Source organism: Lycorma delicatula, chromosome 6, assembly GCF_047948215.1.
Source record: "Lycorma delicatula isolate Av1 chromosome 6, ASM4794821v1, whole genome shotgun sequence".
NCBI lineage: Eukaryota > Metazoa > Arthropoda > Insecta > Hemiptera > Fulgoridae > Lycorma > Lycorma delicatula.
The window spans coordinates 6,926,756-6,948,844 of NC_134460.1; the positions used below are offsets into that span (position 1 = coordinate 6,926,756).

General features: G+C 29.9%; 1 protein-coding gene across 15 annotated transcripts in view; it reads left to right on the forward strand.

Moving 5' to 3' along the window:
- Nucleotides 1-22,089, forward strand: part of LOC142326264 (uncharacterized) — a 147,488-nt gene that overhangs the window by 57,289 nt on the left and 68,110 nt on the right. For 11 of the 15 annotated variants that reach the window (XR_012756738.1, XR_012756736.1, XR_012756737.1 and 8 more), the window contains exon 3: nucleotides 11,941-11,993. The exons of 1 other annotated variant lie outside the window; for it this stretch is intronic. Coding sequence is in view for 3 of the 14 variants with exons in the window: in XM_075368596.1 (XP_075224711.1) it covers nucleotides 11,941-11,993 (53 nt within the window). In the remaining 11 variants the exon portion in view is untranslated. Of the gene's footprint in view, nucleotides 1-11,938; nucleotides 11,994-22,089 lie in introns of all 15 variants that reach the window. 3 more of the 15 variants (XR_012756746.1, XM_075368597.1, XM_075368598.1) reach the window with 1 other exon arrangement.

The window sequence follows — 22,089 nt, forward strand, 5'->3', positions numbered from 1 at the left end:
TAATTTTATCTTTGACATGATTAGTATAGAGAGGAATATAGCAAATGCAATAACAAAAGAATTGATTTTGCTAAGTTAATATATATATATATATACATAAATTAAATGAAAGAATAAAATATTTCAGTCTCTACTGAGATTATCTCCATAAAACTGACTTTTACCATTATGTTTCCAAGTATTTTATTAGTAATATTTACTTAATATGTTTTCTTTTACTTAAAAAGTAAACTATAATATTGTAATAACGGTTTACATTTTTATTACATTACTAGTCAGTCCCTCCGTGAGGGCGGTGTCTCGGAATGGGTTATTAGGTGGCTAAAATAAAGTGAAATTATTGAAATACCTCTTGTCATTTTTTTTTAATTTTTTTTTTGAATGATGAATATTAATTTAACGAAAGTTAGATTGAAATTTTAACTGTAGAATAATGTACTAACGAATAGGGATTTTCGCGGTAGTGAACGGTACATTCTGGTTCTTTTTTCTAATTGTAGTTTATTATTTTTTGAAGAAAAACAATCGCGTAAATAAAAAAATTGATGTGGGCACCATACGACTTCCTTGTACGCCTATTAAATTACATACACATTTTAAATTGAAAAGTTGATATAATTTTTTTTCATTAATAACTTCTGATATGTTTTCTTATTTTTTATTTTTTTGTTGTTATTGAATTATTATTTATCGTAATCTTTTGTTTGCGATCAGAGGTTAATCGTTAATAAATCAGTATATTTAAATTAAAAAAAGATATTAATTCTGATTTGAACCGATGTGGTTTCTCCTAACATCCAAATATTTTATTAATTAAAACTTTATTTGGCTTTAACTCTGGAAACGATGAAAATAAGTACCGTTTATGACGTATCGTTGAAAAGTTCTCGACGAGGGCTTATCACTGCAGTAAGAAAAAGTCCAAAATCCGATTCCTTTATGTCAAGAAAGTAATACTACACTTAACAAATATAAAAATTAATTTGAAGTTAAAAATACACCGTACAATACTCGTTCGGCAGGGAAAAATGCTTATACCGCATTCTTTTCAAAATTAACCGTTTCAAACGTCAATTTTTGTATTACGCCAGTGTATTTTCTAACAAAGTCCCCGACCGTTTTAACGTCCTAATAACAAACAAATAGACGAACGGGAGAAACACAATCTAAATTTTAAAATACAAAACCGAAACGCAAAAATAACCTACACTAATAACAATTAATTTAACGTATTATTATAACGAATAATATACAACAAAATACATTTAAAAAACCTACATATATAAAACTGAATATCTAGTGAATTCAGTTGTCTTATCGTACGTTATCTTACAATGTATTTCTTTTAATTTCTGCAAAATGTATTTTATTTTATACGATTTCAATGTAAACTTAAGTAATTTTACATTTTAGTTTAATGTATATTTCTCAACTTAATTTCCGAATTTTAATTTTTATGTTTTTTAGATTATATATCACGATACAAAAATCTTGTATTTTTATTTAGTTAGTTATTGTTTTTAACCTTTTCTGATCATGCAGCCATTAAACTGGATATGTACGGTGTCAGTTTTAAAACGCTGTTACAAAATCATTTTATATATCTTTGTCGGTTATTCCGTTTTATATTCACAAAGGAATCGGTTTTATTACACACAATTTGAACGATGTAAAATGTTTTATTTAGACTAGAAAGAATATGACCATTTTTCTCTCAGAAATCTGCTTGTGTGTGTGTGTGTGTGTTGTGTGACTTGTGCATTATAATTACTATGAGGGTTAGGGATTTATTAAATTGCTCTTACTAGCAACATACCGAAAAAACATATCCTGCACACACAAAAAAAAGAAGGAATTTGTGATCATAAATACGTCCCTTTTATTTGATGTCTATAAATATATTTTCCGACAAACGATATCGGTAAACATGTAACGCGTGTTTTTTTTGCCAATATGAATAGCCTTTTGAGTGGCGGGAATATTTATAAAACGTAGTTTTCTGAATCTTCTTTCATTTATACTAAGATATATTACTAATCTATTTAACAAAAACATTTCAATAACTATTTAGCATAACCCTTTTTTTTCTGTGTATTATTTTTTAAATGCTTTTATTCAGAGTTATCAGTTATCAGTTAAGAAATGTATCTTCGCCGGTGAGATCACTATCGATTAGTAGTTCCATTCTCCTTACCTCTGCTGGTGGTAGTGATATCATCGGTGAAGAAACATCTTAACTGGCAGAGTAATATCAAGATTGAGCGACTCAAACCGTGATGACAATTTTCTGAGGATTAAAAATGCCCCTGAATTCAGATTAGAGTATATACTTTAATGGAATAATAGCATCAACCAGGAAATAAAGCAGTTTCTATTGTCTTCCTTACTGAGTTGAATATTTTGTGTGCATCACCAAAACACCATTTGCCAAACCCGCTAAAATGTAGATGATATTCCTAGAAGTTCTAGAACTGAAACATTCTTTCATCAGAAGGACCGACTATATTATGAACATCATTAAAAACAAAGAAGCATCTTTAATTAATGCTTATAATTCCTCAGTCGGTTTCACATATCACAGTTACAAGAAATACAGATTCAGATACCAGAAAATTACAATTTAATGTTTCCTTTTTTTACTGAAAACAAAAAGAGAAGAGATAAGAAAGTTTATTATACATTTGTATTTGGAGGAGGGGACACAGATTATGATATATACTGATTAATATAATTCAGTTATACTGAAGAGTGATAAAATTGAATGATATTAATACATAGCATGTTATACCAAATTTTACACATTTTTAATTTATAATCTAATGTTAATAGTTGCTTTTATACAATTTAATTAATCAGTTAACTTCTAAAAACAAATTATATTCCAAAATAAAACTAATGTTGTAGTTTTTGGTCTTATTAATAACTGCATATATTACAGGTTTTTTTTTATTAACAGGAATAGATAATTATTTATGTTTAGTTTAGTTTGAGTTATTACAAGAAAAGGATTTTTTTTATTTCAGAATTTTTGATTTCAAGCCAGATCAAAGTCGTCTCAATTCAAGGTTTTTTCAATAGATAAAAAACTTGTGATACATATATATATATAACCTTTTTGTATGTATGTAAAACTACTGACATTTTAAGAAATAAGTTTAAAATATGTATTATAAATATTCAAGAATTTACCAGTCTGTTTTTAAATTTGATCTATGGTATGGAAAAGTATATGAGCATACACACACACACACACACACACACACACACACACACAGCCAACACTGCTCCACACAGACACACACACACACACACACACATACACGTGTATATATATATATATATATATATATATATATATATATATATATGTGTGCAGGTAAAATGGACACAAAAGAAATTTACGTCATTGTTTTACAATATAATTGATTTTATTTATTAAAATATTTTTTTATTTATTAATAGAAAATTGTTTTAATTTATATAACTTAACTAAGGTCAAGCAGAAGAGGGTTAGTGAAGTTCTGTAGTAATCCAGTATTATGGGTTTTTATACTTTTAATATCTATAATATATCGGAGTAAAACTCAGTTCAAAAACAAAATTCTTCCTCGATTGAAAAAAGTCTATTTTATCATATTTTTTTACAGCAGTTAAAGCGCATCTCTCTGTGGGTGAGATAAGTTGTGTAGAGTATGCAAGAGGACAAAAGTTCCGAATATTGCGTCCGGGTGTACGTAACTGTATTTTGTTTTCCGTAGGATTACACCCGTGTAATGCTTTATGAAAAAACAGTAAATCAAAGTATTCTCTTCGACATACAAGAGATGGTAAATTATGTAGTAATTGAAGCTGTTGTTTTCCAAGTTGGTGAAGTTTAAATTTGTGAGTCGGCCAAGATAGAAAGTTGTTCTGAATGGATTCAATTTTAATCGATGTATAGTCTCTTCGAGAATTCCAGGTTGAGGTGGAATATTCAAGCCGGCTTTGAACAAGTGACTTGAAGAGTAAGACACAAGTTCGAGGATCAACAAAAGGTCTCGCAATCCATTTCAACAGACCAAGATTTCTCTTCGCTCGGCTCACAATCATGTCTGCGTGTTAAGAAAGGTATAGCTTGGAGTCAAGGAGTATGCCTAGATCGGTGACGGAGTTCACAGTATTAATGAGAAGAGAGTTTATTGTATAATTATACCAAGCGATGTTAGTTTTTCGGGAGAACGGAATATGTTTAATTTTTGAGAAATTTAGCTGCATGTGATTTCTCATTGCCCACTGGTAAATACGGTTAATATTGTGTTGTAACATTAGGTGATCGTGTAAGCTTTTAATCTGAAGAAATAATTTAAGGTCATCGGCATACATACTCAGACCAACAGAGACGGATTCAGTAATATCATTTATAAAAAGTAGAAACAGCAACGGGCCAAGGTTGGAACTCTGTGGAACTCCAGAGATTGCAGAGAATTCTCTTTGGGAAGTGCATCCAGCATATCTAACAGCAAAAGTTCTGTTATTCAAGTATGAAGAGATCCACTTGACAAGACGCTCACTGAACCCAAATTCAGCCAACTTCTTTTGGAGCAGGTAATGGGGCATTTTGTCAAATGCTTTTTGAAAATCAAAATAGATAGCATCCACCTGACCTTGAGATTCAACAACAGGACCGATTTTATCAAGGAAACAATTGAGGTTTGTGGTTGTGGAACGGGATTGCATGAAGCCGTGTTTGGAAGCGGAGATTTTACGTTTGATGTTTTGAGATATATGAGATGTTAGGATCGATTCAAACATTTTAGGAAAGAAGGATAGGACGGAAATAGGGCGGAAATTAGGAATAAGGGGGACACCAGGTTTGGGAATTGGAGTAACGATCGCCTTTTTCCATAGGCTGGGGAAGGTACCTGATTTCAAGCTCTAGTTGCACAATGAGGCCAGAATAGGAGCGATCACGCTGCTGACGCCTTTAATAATAAATGGTGGTATGCCATCAGGTCCACTGGCTGCCTTGATTAATTCCGTTAATGGTGGTTAATACTAATTCGACGCTGACATAGGGTATATCAAGCTCAGCACAGTTCATCCGATCTTTGGACGTTGAACAGGTATCCGCTCTTACATCCTCTGGAAAAGTCTGAAACACAGATTGAAAGTACTCCCCAAAACGAGTACATACCACACGAGAGGTTCTAGTTCATTATTGATCAGAGGTGCAACTACTCTTTCTTGGTTAGATCTGTGTTGCGAGACGTATTTCCAAAACCTTGAAGGCTTAAACGTTAGATCGCTTTCGATGAAGCTTGCGTGTTTATAATTATCCCTAGAAACCATAAGTTTAACTTTCTTTCGTAGCTCTGAAAACGAGCGATAGTCAGAAGTAAGTCTCGTTAATTTAAATCGTCGATGTGCTACTTTTTTCTTCTTAATCAGCGCTATAAGTTCGGCTGAAAACCAGAACGGAAACTTAGGAGATCGACGACGAGTGATAGGAACATTCTTGGCTACAGCTTTACTGAACACCTGACGAAAATTCGTCACAGCTTCGTCTAGGTTAGGACACAGAAGAACATTGCCCCGATCTGCGTTCGTCACATTTTAAAGAAAGATTTAAAGTCTCCCTTTCTGAAATTATACGTGGGACGATTTGTAACATGATCATGAATGAACGAAGAGTCATGTAAGATTATTGAGAACCGAGGATGATGTTTATCCGGGTGCACAACACCGTCCGAAGAAAGAGTTGACACAGTTACATTCGTCAATACAAAGTTATGGTTATAAAAACCTAGGTTCAAAAAATCTACTAGATTGAAGATGCGGTTAGATCGACATTTAGAATAGTAATTGCAACCGGAAAGAAAAGTGCGATCATTCCAGACCACACCCCGGGGGTAATGAAGTCACCAGTTATTATTAAGTCGTATTTTACGGAATCTATTTGTAAAATTAAATCATTAAAATAGTGTTCTACAACAGATGGGTGCACAGATTGTGGAAAATAATAAACACAGAGTATTAGGTTTTTAGACGCAGTTCTTGGTACCTCGATCTAGACCGATTTGGCAGTTCATCTCCATATCCTTGCGTCGAACACATTTAATATAGTTTTTAACGGCGATTAAAGTGCCTCCGCCACGGTCAGCGACGGAAGATTCATAGTTTCTGTCTGAACGAAACACTTTATATGATTCCGGGAAGAAGTTTACATTACTATGCCATTACCGATAGCCAAGTTTCCGTCAGTGCAATGGAGTCGTAATCAGAATTTGTAAAAGCTGCGTAAACCTTGGAAGACTTAGTACGTAGACCGCGAACATTTTGATACAGTATAGACATCTTAGCCATTAGTATTAGTATTACCATCCTTCCCTGGTGAATTTGTATTTGTCTTATTTTTCAAGAGCCCAAAAAAGGTGGAAATTAAAATACCTTCTGGCCAAATACTAGCATCGTTTATTTTATTAAATCTATTCGGTAGAAGAGAGAGAGTGTGTCTACGAGCGAATGTGTTATATGATGTCTATAATTAGACGCAAAAATTATTTTACTATTTAATTTAATTGTATTTTTAAGGGCTCCTTTTCGCATTTTGTTACAGATATATTTATTGATCGGTCAACTTATACTGTACTTTTTAATGTTTGCGGTAGCTTTATATAATAAAATAATAACTAAGGTAATAAATTAATAGTTCAATTTAAAATATTTAATTAATCTATCCGTATACAATCTACCGATTAAAAAAAAAACAACAAAAAATGTAGCATATTTTATTGTAGTGTTTCTAATTCTGGTGTATATTATTATATTGTTTTTTGGGATAATATTTAGATTTCAAATAAAATAAAAAACAAACGTGTAATATTAAATCGATTTTATTACGAGACCGGTAAAGGATTTTGATATTTCAAGGAACGATTTATTTAGGTTCAACGGCACAAAACAATCGCGTATTAGTTAAACAATCTGTAACCTATGAATTCGTTTCAAAATCAAAAGGCAAATTTATAAATTGACTACGTATATTTCGATAAATGGATTTGCGTTAGTGTAATTTGATACGATAACGGCATTTTGAGTATAAGTAAACAAATTTCAAATTCTTCTACCTTTTTATTATTTTTTCAAAATTAGACGTTCATAATTAAAATTAATAATTTTAATTAAAGATTAAAAAACAGATCACAAACTATAAAAGTTAGCTCTTATTCCGACTAATGAATATACAAGGATATTTTCACTAAACAATAATACTTATGCGATAAAAAGCCAACTTACTGTATTAGCGATAAAAATGGTAATTAAAAATTATTATGGCATATACTGGAAACGGTGTTCATAATTTCCAAAATAATGGATCGTATTTGTTTTCCGATTTAATAAATCAAAAGGATATATCTCGATGCTGTGTGACACGACTGAGTGTCGTCAGTAGGAGGAAATCGTACGAATCAATAAATTAAATTAATACATACATTTACGTAATAAATATTTTCTTAATAAATAAAATCAAAATATTTCGTATACTCTACTTACATTATTAAAGTCGTGTTTTGCCTGATATCCATTTATACAATTTTATTTGTTACTTATTAAAACATTTCATCACAAAACTTTGTTTCACCGCAGTATATCGCATTAATGAAGGAAATACGCTAATGAAAATTAAACATATTAAAAAAAACTTATTATTAAAAACTTAAAATTCTTATTTTACTTCATTTTAAATACATAAATTTTAATTTAATTAATTAAAGGCTGTTACAAAAAAAAGAAAAAGATTAATTTTAAAATTAATATTAATGATTTATCTTTGCTAACTATATACAACTTAATTCTAGTTCTCTCTCTTTAGACAGCATTACGGGCTGATAAAAAAAAAACTTTTACGATGACTAATATTTTCATGCCTTACCCTCTAATCGACATGAACAGCGGCACGTACACACCATTTGTTAAGTGTTTTTCTATAGTATCACTTGTCCTTGAAAGCATTACAAATAATAGCGTCTGTCTTTTTGTTTTAAACTATTGTCAGTTTTAACTGAATTCTTTTTTTTTTAGCACAAGCGGCAGTGTAATTATAAAAAGAGTTTTGACTATAACATATATGTTAACGTTTTATGGTTGTCATCAATTCCTTTATAGATATACGTAACTCTTGTACGAACAAATACAAAAAATATTTCAATAAATAAAACTTTTTTTCAGGCTTAATAGGGAATATAGAATGAGAAATTAAATAGATTCCTGTCTTCACGAAAACACGAATATATATTTTATATACTGATATACCGATTCAAAATGTTTATAATGATCGCCAAATGGTTATCTAATTAATAAACATCATTACTTTCATAGTAAATATTACTCTTAATTAGTAATATTATTGTGTTGAACATATTTTACATACATCACAGTCATTGATGTATGTATGTGATGTAAGATGTTGCCAATGTGTTGTGTTTACCTTCAAACCGTTTGTAATCTTTGCGACGAATCTTACATGCGTAATAATGTAATAATAATATTGAATACGTAATAAATAATTTGATCAAACCGAGTAATAAACCCACCGGGTCGATCTAGTGGTGTACGCGTCTTCCCAAGTAAGCCGACTTGGAAGTCGAGAGTTCGAGCGTTCAAATACTAGTAATGGCAGTTAGTTACTTTTATACGGATTTAAATACTAGATCGTGGATACCGGTGTTTTTTGGTGGTTGGATTCGATTAACCACACTTCTCAGGAAAGGTTGAGAACTGAGACTGTACAAGACTACACTTCATTTAAATTCATACATATCATCCTCTGAAGTAATACCTGAACGGTAATTCCCGGAGGCTAAATACGAAAAAGAAAAAAACTACGTAATAAATAATTTGAACATCTGCCCGAATATTTGTACATCTGAGAAACGTACAATTCACAGAGCTAAACACTGTCGAAACAATTTTACCGAATGCATTTACGGAATTACTCTTGCACTTCTCACCGATAAATTTATCGACGATGATAAGACAACACTCGTCGATAACTTCTTATCTTGGTTCTTATCTGTACTATAAAAATGTACAGAAAAACAGAACGGGAACGGAATATCATTTCATCTGTAAGCACACAACGCACACATTGTTAAAGTTATTTCACGATTGGGTGCATTACATTTTACTTTGGTAATAAAGATGAAGATGATTTTGAGGCCGTTTCTTGAAAGAAAATTACGAACATTCTTACTATCAAGATTGAACATTCTAGTTTTTAAGGTATTTTTATTTATTGTAATACTTCATTTGTGCTAGATTTTAAAAAAAATCAGTTGATTAAAGCGAAAGTTTTTATGATAAATAAATTTAATAAAACAAATTTCTTATAGTAACAAATGCTTTAATAAAATAAAATAAATAAATAATTAAATAGTTCAAGAGTTAATGATAAAATAACATAATTTATAAAATTGTTTATTTTATTTGGTGACAGAGGACTTTAGCTAAGAGGAATTTTAGAGGTAAATCTTTTTTTATTTAATTTTTTTGGGATGAGGCAATGCGTCGAGGGGCGAGAGAGGGACGGGAGTTTTAACAAACGCAGCTGGCTTCCTTCGCTGTGATTGGCTGCCGTCAGACAGTACTGAACAAGCGTTGTACAATTCAAATTCAACCGTAAACATGTGTACACGTGTGTGTGCGTACGTATGAGTATTGCTGTGCGAGTAACACGTTAATATAGACGTTTTCTTATAAAGACATTTCTTATATAGACATTCGATATAATTAAATTAAATCAAGATTTGTCGATTATTTTATATTTATTACATTTTATTTAAAATAATAATTAATCACCTTAAATTTTAATAAATTAAATAAAAATATTACGATAAAGTTTATCCGTTTTATGAACTTATTTATAAAATGAAATACAGCATTAAAGGGTAAAAAAAATGAATATGTAAAACTTTTGAAATGCGGTGCTATAGCAGAATGTTAAAAATCAGATGGGTGGATAAAGTGACAAACGAAGAGGTATTGCGGCAAATAGATGAAGAAAGAAGCATTTGGAAAAATATAGTTAAAAGAAGAGACAGACTTATAGGCTACATACTAAGGCATCCTGGAATAGTCGCTTTAATATTAGAAGGACAGGTAGAAGGGAAAAATTGTGTAGGCAGGCCACGTTTGGAATACGTAAAACAAATCGTAAGGGATGTAGGATGTAGAGGGTATACTGAAATGAAACGACTAGCACTAGATAGGGAATCTTGGAGAGCTGCATCAAACCAGTCAAATGACTGAAGACAAAAAAAAAAAAAACTGCAGATTTATATACTAAGGCATCCTGGAATAGTCGCTTTAATATTGGAAGGACAGGTAGAAGGGAAAAATTGTGTAGGCAGGCCAAGTTTGGAATATGTAAAACAAATCGTTAGGGATGTAGGATGTAGAGGGTATACTGAAATGAAACGACTAGCACTAGATAGGGAATCTTGGAGAGCTGCAGCAAACCAGTCAAATGACTGAAGATAAAAAAAAAAATGTAAAACTTGTAATTAACTCGATTATATTTAAGGTTGTAATAATAAAAGTAAGAGACGTCCACATAAATACAACAATGTTGCTTATAGCAACATTTACGTAATCGACCTACATTTATGTAATCCTTTTATGTTTATAAGAACAGAAAATATAATGTTATTTAATTCTTCAACAAACATCAACTAAACCGTTTGCCGACTGATCTCCTAAATGGAATCTTCCGGAAGGTCCCGGGTCCGAATCTCAGTCGCCGTTGGAATTTTTAACTTAATTTAATATAATGTACGTTATAGATTTAATTATTTATCGAAATATGAGTTATGTTGCAGCATGTGTAGTGAAACGTTTAGCGTAGTCTTTTGGAGAGGAACTGCGGTGTTACCTCGACAGCATCACGGCTACCAACGGTTGATAAGTCGCTCCACATTATCTTTCCTTACACGTATTAGTACCTAATACATTTTTATATTTATTGATTTGTATCGGCAATAGACAGACATCCAGTTCTTCACTTACGTTTATTTTCAATTTTAATAAAGCGTATATAAAAGCCAATTGTGACCGGAATTCGAACCCAGAACTTTCTGTCTACCAGTACTACCTACAATTCTGGTATCTTTTGCCATAATAATAACTAATAGACTTACTACAGGGCTTTAATGAAACGCTCCTGTAACCAGACGGATAAATGTATGATGGACTGTATCGAGCGGTTACCCGTACGGACTTATAAGCTACGCATCTGTTGTCTACGCTGTAATATAAATGTAATGTAAAAAAAATAAATACTTCATTTCATTTGTTTGAACAAAATTTTATTCCAATAATACTAGTATAAAGGATCCTTTAATTAAAATAACTAACAAAAGTAAATTTATTTGAAAATATTCAGCGATTTACAAAGTAAATGTCCATGAACTGGTAAAATGATTGTTTTCTATTTTGTATAAACTGTTTACTTTAGAGAAATATAAATGTTTAAATTTTATTACCGATTTATTTTATTTAAAACTTTTCTCGACCTCTGTAAATATTAATTTTATAATATCGCCGTAGGTGGTTAAAGTAAATCTCTCTCTCTCTCTCTCTCTCTCACTCTCTCTCTCTCTATATATATATATATATATACATAAGCATAAGCATTGCCGGGTCTGCTAGTATCAAACAAGTATGAACAGTGGTCACTTTGTTGAAATCATTACATTTAATAGCGTCTTTTTTTTTGTTTTGACTACTGTCACTTTTAACTGAAATTTCTTTTTTGTTTAGCACAAGCGGCAATGTAATTATAAAAAGAGTTTTACTTTACAGTACATATATCTTATATACATAACTCTTGTACGAACAAATACAAAAAAAAAAAAAAACATGTTACTATTAGATCTGTTATAATTTTCTTTTTCTGTCGTAGAGTATGCTCAGAGCAGAGAATGAAATAGCACGTACCTCACTCGATCGCGTTGCAAGTAAGTTTTTAATTTATATTTGGCATTGATTTTATGTTTATTATGATAATACTAACAAAAAACGAAACAAAATACACACTAGAACCGTTTAAAAATTGCCTTCTAACTGTTGAAAATGTTTTGCAGATTAATTCGACAAAGAGTAAACGGTAACGGCCAGCAATGTCTGTAATCCCGTCCGCCATCATGTTCTTCTGTAACGCTGAAACCTGTCGTGCACTCGCTTAAACCCTTACGATTAATACGATTAGTTTTTCTGGTAGAAGGAAGAACAGAGATCTGCCAGTGACTTTCTTTGTCGTGAAATGTAGACGTTAGTGTACAACTGAATTGTCACGATGCTTACACAAATAAATAACATTATTTACGTGTAAAATTTAAATAGAAGCAAATAAACTCGTAAAATAAGAACGGTACATCCCAAAATTGACACGTAAAAATCAAAATATTATAGTTAAATAATGAATATACATTATAATTAATTATTTTCTGGCACTTGGGGTAACGCGACAGGTCCTTTCAGTTGTGCAAGAATTTATTTAAATTATTCAAACGTTTCGTATTTTATCCATAATTTTTTTTTCTTTTAAAAGTATAACGCAAATTTCATATTTTTTATTTCGGTTTATATTTTTGACAATTCATGAGAAATAGTCGTGTGTCTTTCAAATATAACTCGCTACGATCTTAAAAATTACAGACGACATCGATCAAAATTTTTTTGAATGTTTAGGATGTCGAGAAACAACTTGGAACGGTAACCGCATTCGTATGATTTTTGGTCAGGTAATCTTCAGAGACGAATTTGAATTTTCTTCAGATCCAAACATCCTGAATTACCACTCACAGTCGATTGAAAACTCATTTATTTGATTTCATAAATCGGACAAAAGTTTTAGGGGAAAAATGTGTAATTTTGTAGTAAATGCCATCGTGATTGCATAAGGGGGAAAGCAAGATCTTTGAACATATTCATTAAATATGTAATTATAAAAATCCTTTTTTTTGTTAACATTTTCTTTTTAACTACTTTCCTATTAGTAATTGGAGAAAATCGATTTTTAGACCGATCGATGTACGGGAACGCATTGCAAAAAAAAAATTGATCGGTAAATTTTCATAATGAATTTGTGAAAATTTCTGTCATCGAGTTAAGAGAGAAATATTCACAATTTTTTGTTAATTTTATAAAGGTATTCGTTTAAGCTAACGATGAACTGTAATCTTGTACTTCAAGTTGTGCTTTAAAGTTGGTCTGATTAAAGAATGACGAATGCACAGAGTCGTACAGTTTCATGGATAAGATAAATTGACAAGTAAGGTTATCTAACTAATTTGAAATATAAAAAAAAATTGTACAGTTTCAAAACTGATTATATCGGTATCTAATATTTTGTATTGTTGTTTTAGTCATATTTATACTGAGAATTTTTACTTTCTTATACGAAGTAAAGAAAGTATTGTGATCGCAAAAAATTTCGGTTTTCAAATTTTAAAAAGTAGTTGAAATAAGTAAGTCATAACAGACTGAAACAAAAAAAGCTCTAGTTAATTTTCAAGGGCAAAAAGTACGTTATATAAGATATACGTGCATGCTGCGGTTAGAAATGGGTGGGAAGGCAAGACGATTGGCTGCGTGTTGAAGGTTTAACTTCTGCTACGGTATAGAATAGGACTTTTTATTACACAGTTTTAAAAGTTTAACACACACACACACACACATTCTTTAAGAAAAATTTACTATAAAAATTTGTATATTTTGTGAATGCATTTTTAAATATTATTAAGAATTCAAGATTAAGTTGTACGGAAGATAGTGATTAAATTTTTTAACCTAGAAAAACAAAACCAAGTTTGTTTTTATTAAGACTTATTGAACGGCAATTTAACGAGTGAAATTCAAAAATTTATTAAACCTCATGATTAATAAATCAAAAATTTTACACGTTCTTACTTTTACCGTGCTAGTAAATAATTGTTATAATTATGCCCAAGCTGAATTCAACGATATTTTTAATTAGCTGACAACTAATACATTATTACTTATCGATCTTGTTTTTGTTTGATATCAATAATTTTTAGCCGACTTAAAATAATCTTAATTCGAGGAATAATTTGTTGTAAACGCATCATAATTAAAAATGTATATAAATTTTTCAATCTCTTAATACGATTTAGAGACAATTTTATTCTGTTTATTTATTAATTATCATAAATATTTTTTGAACAAACAGTGGCAAAAAGTGTGTGTTTCAAGCTATATAATTTTTTTAATTATTATTAAATTTCTTATATGTAAAATTATGAATAATTTCTTTTAAAGTATTTAGGATGACATCTACCGATCTCAATTTCACTTTCGTCGTTAACGTTTTGGTGTATGTACGTGGGATTATAATGATAAACTTTTTTTATAGAATATTCTAGAAAAATAACTGTTGAACACAATTTAGGACGTTATTTAAAGTAAGTAATAACTTTATTACTCTTTTATATATATATATAAGCTAATAATACTTTAACTAAATTTAAACGAGTTGAAAATGTAATCGGATGATTTTATAAAGCTTTATTATCAGGAATCTTAAACTGTTATATTTTGTTAGAGTTATTGATATGTAGAATGATTTTTATATTGTATTAAGGTCTATTCTAACATTTAATTTTATTTAATAATTATTTTCAGACATACATTTTATTTATTAAAAAAATAATGCATTTTACATTAGCTTGATTAACCAATATGGCGGCGTTATTTTTATAAAATTAAATTTTATATAGGAACTGCAATGAGTTTTGAGAACTAAAAAACAAAATACTTTATTCTTTTAAATGACCCTATGAGAATTGTTTTGATTTTTTGTTTTGTAACAATACATATATAGCGGGTACTGAATAGCAAATCTGAGTATTTGAAATTGACAAGAAAAAATTTGTCTAGGCATGTTTAGCCTGCTTTTTAAAAGCTGTTCTAATGAAGCACAGAATGCAGTTGTTTGTCTCTACTACACTATTTTATAGGAACTAAAATTGAATTTTTATATGAATGTAAATGAAAATATTAATAATTATACAAAAATATTTTCTGGCACAAAAATATATTGAAAAATACTTCAATTTGATTATACTTGAAAATTACAAATACTTGAACATTTGAATCTGTTTATTTTTATGGCTGCTGAAATAAAATATACTTTAGGAAACGATTGCATTCATAACTTTTATATGAATTTAGTTTAAAATTTACATCGCATAGTATTTTATCAGAATTATTCTGAAAATTTACAATTAATTTCTTTATCGTAAGAAGAATGGTACTTAAATGAAAAAAAAAGTACTAAACCAGAGCAATAAGACCAATGGAGAGTTGCCAGGTAAAGTTGCCATAATTTCAGTTATAAATGATTTTATTACTTCATACTTTTACATACATTTTTGTCTAATCTTTGGTTTTCATTCTGTATAAATGACCATAAAACTAAAATCTTCTTTCTCAGATTAAGAACCTTAAATTTTACTGTACGTTTGTAAATTTCTATATTACTTTTCAATTTATAAATTTCATTTACATATTTTTGTCCCTGAGTTTTCTTAAGATTTTTATTTCTACTTTTGCTATTTTTTGTTCTAAAAAAAAATGCATACATTCTGCCCCATACAGTGCTTCTGGTAGAACTGCAGTTCAATAGGCAGTTTCGATTTTTTGTACTGTATTCCTCAACCCACACATTTTTCAATTATATTTGATGTTATGATTTCTCTCAAATATTTACATTTTTGTACTCTACTTACTTCGTTGATGTCAGAAATTTTAAGGAATTTAGTTCTTTTTTCTTTTTCTTTGGAAAATTAATTAGTTTTTTTCATAAGAAATTTGAAGACCAATTTGCTTGCAAATTCGCTTAGTAATTGAATTCTGATTTTAGCCTGAGTGGTTCTGAAAATTACTTACTTTGAATTTGAGTTCTGTTTTCTTTGTCGTTGGTAAATCAGTTAGTTTTTCACAGTGCAGGGTTATTATGTAGGGTTTTATTAAACAAGTTAAAATTGTCTTGCGGTTAGATATCGTACAAAGTATATTACTAACATTTTTTGGTAATCGACATGTTATATTTCGACACAGTGAAAAGAAAAATTAAATAGTATTTAATTTTTCTTTTAACTTTTTTGAAGAAGTAGGAAGTACGGTATGCTCTGGCAAATTACAGGATTTATTCTTTCAAATCTTGCAGTTCAAGCAGCAAGTACATCCTATTTATTCTCTGACATATTGCAGAGTATATTATTTATATTTTTACAAAAAAAGTTAGAAATGTAATAAGCTCACTTAGGTTTAGTACACAGAGTATATTAGTTATATGAATTTTATTAAGCAAGACCCGTTGGTATTAATATATAAATTATTTATATAGTAGTTTCCACTTCCCGACAAATTTTAATAATAATGTTCCAGCGCTTTCAGATTATTAATCTATCCTCATGAACAATGATGTGTTATGCTCTATAATTATTTACTTTACATGTCATTAATTATAATAAATTAAATTTTATAAAAATGTAATTGTAACAATCGATCGTCAAAAGGTAAAATTAAGTCAACATTATCCATCATGTCAGTATGAAGATCTCAATTGTTATGTTTATTAGTATGAAGCAGTATTACTGTCCTGAGAATTAAAATTATTGTTTAATATATGTTTGAATAATATTAATCAAACAAGTATTCAAAGTTTTATAAAATTCAGTTCAGTATAATTAATGATATGTGACGTAAATAAAGTATAACACATCATTGTTCCTGAGGATGGATTAATAATCTTAAAGCGCTGGAACATTACTATTAAAGATTGTCGGTAAGTGGTAACTGTTATATAAATAATTTATATATTATTTATGATTTTACTGAACGAGAGAAAATGTTATATTGCTCTCACATAGTACAGGGTGTAATAACTACTTTTATTGATGAGGCAGCAAATGCTATATACTTTGACACAGTTACGGATGCATTATCAAGCTTCTTGTTGATTTAGCAGCATATCTTGTAAGCTATCGTATTGCGTGCTGTATTTAATTTTTTGTCGAGCAAGTAGTAATACATTCAGGATGTATTATTTATTTTTTCTGAAAAATTAGAAAATTTAATATGCTATGACATAGTTAATGATGTGTTATTCAGGTTTTTTGAGCGCTTAGGGAATATGATATGCTCTGATGTAGTACAGGGTATGTTATTTGTTTGTACTGAACAAGTTAGAAATTAAATATGTTGTGACAGTGGACAGCACATTGAAGGTGCTCCCAAAACAGCACCACAGGAGCACCCCATTTATTATTAGTTGATGGTGATGATAAGTTTAGCTTGCAACGAGGTACCTTACAACTCCAACCTCACAGGCGATCTCCACGGGAAGCTCATTATTGTTAAACAAAATTTCTTAAATTTATTTAATATTATTTTATATAATGTAAATTTAATTTTATTATTTTTGTAATATTATTCATTCGATTGAATAAAATCATTTAGTTCAAAATCAACCCACACAGTAAAGACTCAGTTCATTAATTCAATTCATGAAAGTTTTTGCTTCAACCAGCAAAGCCCTAGGCTAGAATTACTATATCATCAGCAAATCGTAGCATCTTTATCTTTTCACCTTGTACTGTTACTCCGAATCTAAATTGTTCTTTAACATCATTAACTGCTAGTTCCATGTAAAGATTAAAAAGTAACGGCGATAGGGAACATCCTTGTCGGACTCCCTTTCTTATTAGGGCTTCTTTCTTATGTTCTTCAATTGTTATTGTTGCTGTTTGGTTCCTGTACATGTTAGCAATTGTTCTTCTATCTCTGTATTTGAACCCTAATTTTTTTAAAATGCTGAACATTTTATTCCAGTCTACGTTATCGAAAGCCTTTTCTAGGTCTATAAACGCCAAGTATGTTGGTTTTTTTTTCTTTAATCTTCCTTCTACTATTAATCTGAGGCCTAAAATTGCTTCCCTTGTCCCTATATTTTTCCTGAAACCAAATTGGTCTTCTCCTAACTCTTCTTCCACTCTCCTCTCAATTCTTCTGTATAAAATTCTAGTTAAGATTTTTGATGCACGACTAGTTAAACTAATTGTTCTGTATTCTTCACATTTATCTGCCCCTGCTTTCTTTGGTGTCATAACTATAACACTTTTTTTGAAGTCTGATGGAAATTCCCCATTTTCATAAATATTACACACCAGTTTGTATAATCTATCAATCGCTTCCTCACCTGCACTGCGCAGTAATTCTACTGGTATTCCGTCTATTCCAGGAGCCTTTCTGCCATTTAAATCTTTTAATGCTCTCTTAAATTCAGATCTCAGTATTGTTTCTCCCATTTCATCCTCCTCAACTTCCTCTTCTTCCTCTATAACACCATTTTCTAATTCATTTCCTCCATATAACTCTTCAATATATTCCACCCATCTATCGACTTTACCTTTCGTATTATATATTGGTGTACCATCTTTGTTTAACACATTATTACATTTTAATTTATGTACCCCAAAATTTTCCTTAACTTTCCTGTATGCTCCGTCTATTTTACCAATGTTCTTTGACGATGACCTAATGCGTCAAAATGTATTTTTTTTATTATTAAATAAAAAAAACCTTTTATTTCATTTATTAATTTATAACATATCCGTGTGATTTTTTTCTAAATTCTTATTACAAAGAAATTACGCAACGTCAATGTATTTTTCGTAATAACGGTCATAAATATAAGGGGAAAGTAAACATTCAGAAAAAATTATTAAATCTATCGAATGAGATTACGTGTGTGTTGCGCGCGCGCGATATTGGTAAAGAATTAGTTTTATGTAAAGAAATTAAATAATAGTTCGTTGTTAAAGTAATTAACTTAAAAATATTTTTTCAGTCCATTCGTGCATAAACCTTTAGGAATTTTTTTTATCGCAATTTAAATAGAATTCAAATAGGCCATTTCTTTCTAGCTTTAGTTTGTTCCATTTTTCAATAATATACAAACATATATATATATATATATATATATATATATATATATTAGCCGCCGGAATATGCTAAAATGTTTTCCATTCTTCACTACCATCCACCATTCACAAGCTTTCGAGTTTTGTATTTATTATCGACTGAGAAAAAAACCAACAAAAAATCTCAATTTTTTCTTAGGTTGTAGAACAATTTACCCTACACTTGACACGCTTATTTCATGCCGTTTGAAAATTTAGCGTATTAGTCTTCGAACAGTCGTCGTAGGCAGGCTGTCGATTAGTTTCTATTGCGTATTTCCGTAAACGCATTAGATGTAGTTAATATGCCAAGGTAGATCTAGAAACTGTAAGAAGTCCTCTGAAATGAAAAGATTAGCGCAGAAACAAAAGCGTGTAGAAGAGCGTAAAACTAATAATATTTGATAAAATCAAATTATTTGTTATACTTCTTTCTGTATCAGATTTGACGGAAAAATTTTCACGATTATTCAGTAGAATAATCATTTTTATAGATTTGCTAGAGTGGTAGGGGGCGATCGTGTTGAAGCTTATTTTACTGTATTAATATGAGTACAAATTAATCGGGGTTAATTATTTAGTTGTTTCGAAGGCCGTGAAAATAATTAAAAAATTTTTAAATTAATCCAGTCTAAAATTAAATTACTTTAAATCGAATTATTTAATAATAGTAACAAAAAAATTCTATTAATATTTAATTTATTTGCCAGCGGGCATATAAAGGATTGTCTTCACCCGTAAAAAGTAATTTCAAATGCGGATACTATACGACAAAGAAATTAAAGCCGAGTATGACCTCAGATTCGTCGTCCTAATTACATAATATATCGAGGGAATCGTCCGTATAGTTTGATTTTGTGGTTTTAACCTAAAATATTTTGTCGATCAAGAATAATAGTTTTCTAGAAGCCTCCATTTTGCGGTTACAATTTTTCATTCCTGTGCGTCTAATAGATGAGAAAATTTGCGACTTTGATGTATCTTTTTTGCCTGAACATGCACTCCACGAAAAACTTTTATTAACACAATAAAATCCCACCGATCGTAAAAATCATTCTTACTCTTTTAAAACGTTTTTGTCCGTATGGTTTTTAGGTTATAATTTTCTTAATCGGAATTATTGGGGAATTAATTAGTTACATTAATTTTATTTATATTTTAAATATTTACTTTTTAAAAACGTAAATATCCTTCGGTTATTACAGCTAGTTAATTAAATTAAACTCCTTGAACCGTGATTTTTATTTCAACATAAACAAACTACGTATTTTCTACTTACGTTAAAAGTAATTTTATTTACGTCTAAGTTAGGAGTTTTTTGAAGTTTGAATTATTTTTGCTCCGAAATAAATCTATTGTGTTTTAAATAGCGCGGGCTTTGTGATATACCGGGGCGATTAACGATTCTAGGTTTCGTAAGTGGGGTTTTTCTCTTTTATATATGCTTTTTTGTACATCATTCGTTTAAAATATTTATAAGAGTCTCATTTTGACTGTTTTCTCCGGTATTGAAGTATTTTTTTGTGGAAAGTTAAAAGGCAAATTGTTTCAAAGCCATAAGAAATATTTTCTGACTTCCTTAAAGTTTAGTAGAAGTTAACCGACTACCTTGAGCGATATTCTTTTTATTTTAATCGGAACGCTCGCTTCACTTTTACGTTTCTTGAGAACGGTCTATACGGACATTTTTATTTTTAATACTGATTATATTACAGATAAAAATAATTTTTTTTTTTAAATTGATGAACGCTTATAAAAAACTAATAAATAATCTCCGCCAAATAAACAATTTGAAAAAGTTTCTGAATCAACCGAATTTCACAAAGTCGAAATTTAAAGAATTTATGAATAGTATTATTTTTTATTTTGGCCTTTTTTTATAAAAAAACCTTTCATGAAAGAAAAAACTGATGACTGTGTTATCGCTCTCTTGTCTCGTTTAATATTGCTATATACTCCGATAACTTCTTTTATTTTTTGTCATCATCACTTCGATTGACTGGTGTGATGTTACTGTTCGCCTTTTTTTTGGACCTTCATGTATGTATTTTCTAAATTCTACATTCTTAATGAATTGTTTTATATATATATATATATTTATCTTCGTATTACTTTTTTACCTTCTACCTAACCCTATAATGTTAAACCAAATCGGTTAAAACAAAATACGTAAAGTTCAACAGCTGTTTTATATTATATATTTTGTCTTTGGAATAGTATCGCTAGTGTAAACGAAACTGTAAAAGATTTAACTTAAAATGTAAATACCCTAATTATAATACTCTTAAGCATTAATAATTTACACGTGCACCGTTTTAAACTTAACAGTGCGAGATTGTTTACTAAATTATCTAAATTAAATATATATCGATCGGACTAACGAGGGTGTTAATGATCCTGCGGCATAAGTTTTGAATAACAAAAGGTGCGCTTTGGCTCAGTTATCCGAACCACCTAACATTAAAATAATTTATTTTCCTTCTGGACTCCGTTTTGTGAATTTCAACAAAAAAATTATTTCTCAGAAACCGGTAAACCTAGATTAATTAAATTTGGAAAATTTCATTTTTTATTCTTCCATATCTTTATAACGGTTTGATATAATTTTTACTTATTAAAGCGTTTTATTTTGAATAAAATGACACATCGCTTGTAAAACTCCGTTGACATACAATCGAGTTGAAGCCGTACAAAATCGGTATGTTTCATACGGATTTTTACCTAAAAATTGAATAGAACATGTAGGAATATTTTTAGCGATTTTTAAGAAAATTATTGTAAAAACCTTATGTGTGAAAATAAAGAGTACAATAGTTCCATCGTTAAAACCGGCACAGTTACCTTATAACTGTTGTTCGATCCCCGGCAAGTTCTGACATTTATTTCATATATCCTTTTATGTATTTCTTCTTCATCTTTAAATATGTAGTTTCTGAGAAGGTTTTAATACCGCAATAAAAGTAATATAAACATATTTTTCACTCGTATTCCAGTTCATGCGGCCAAAAGTACCTTTTGTGTTTTTAGTACGTAAACCCAAGAAACCTTTCAATTTTGCGCTATCTCT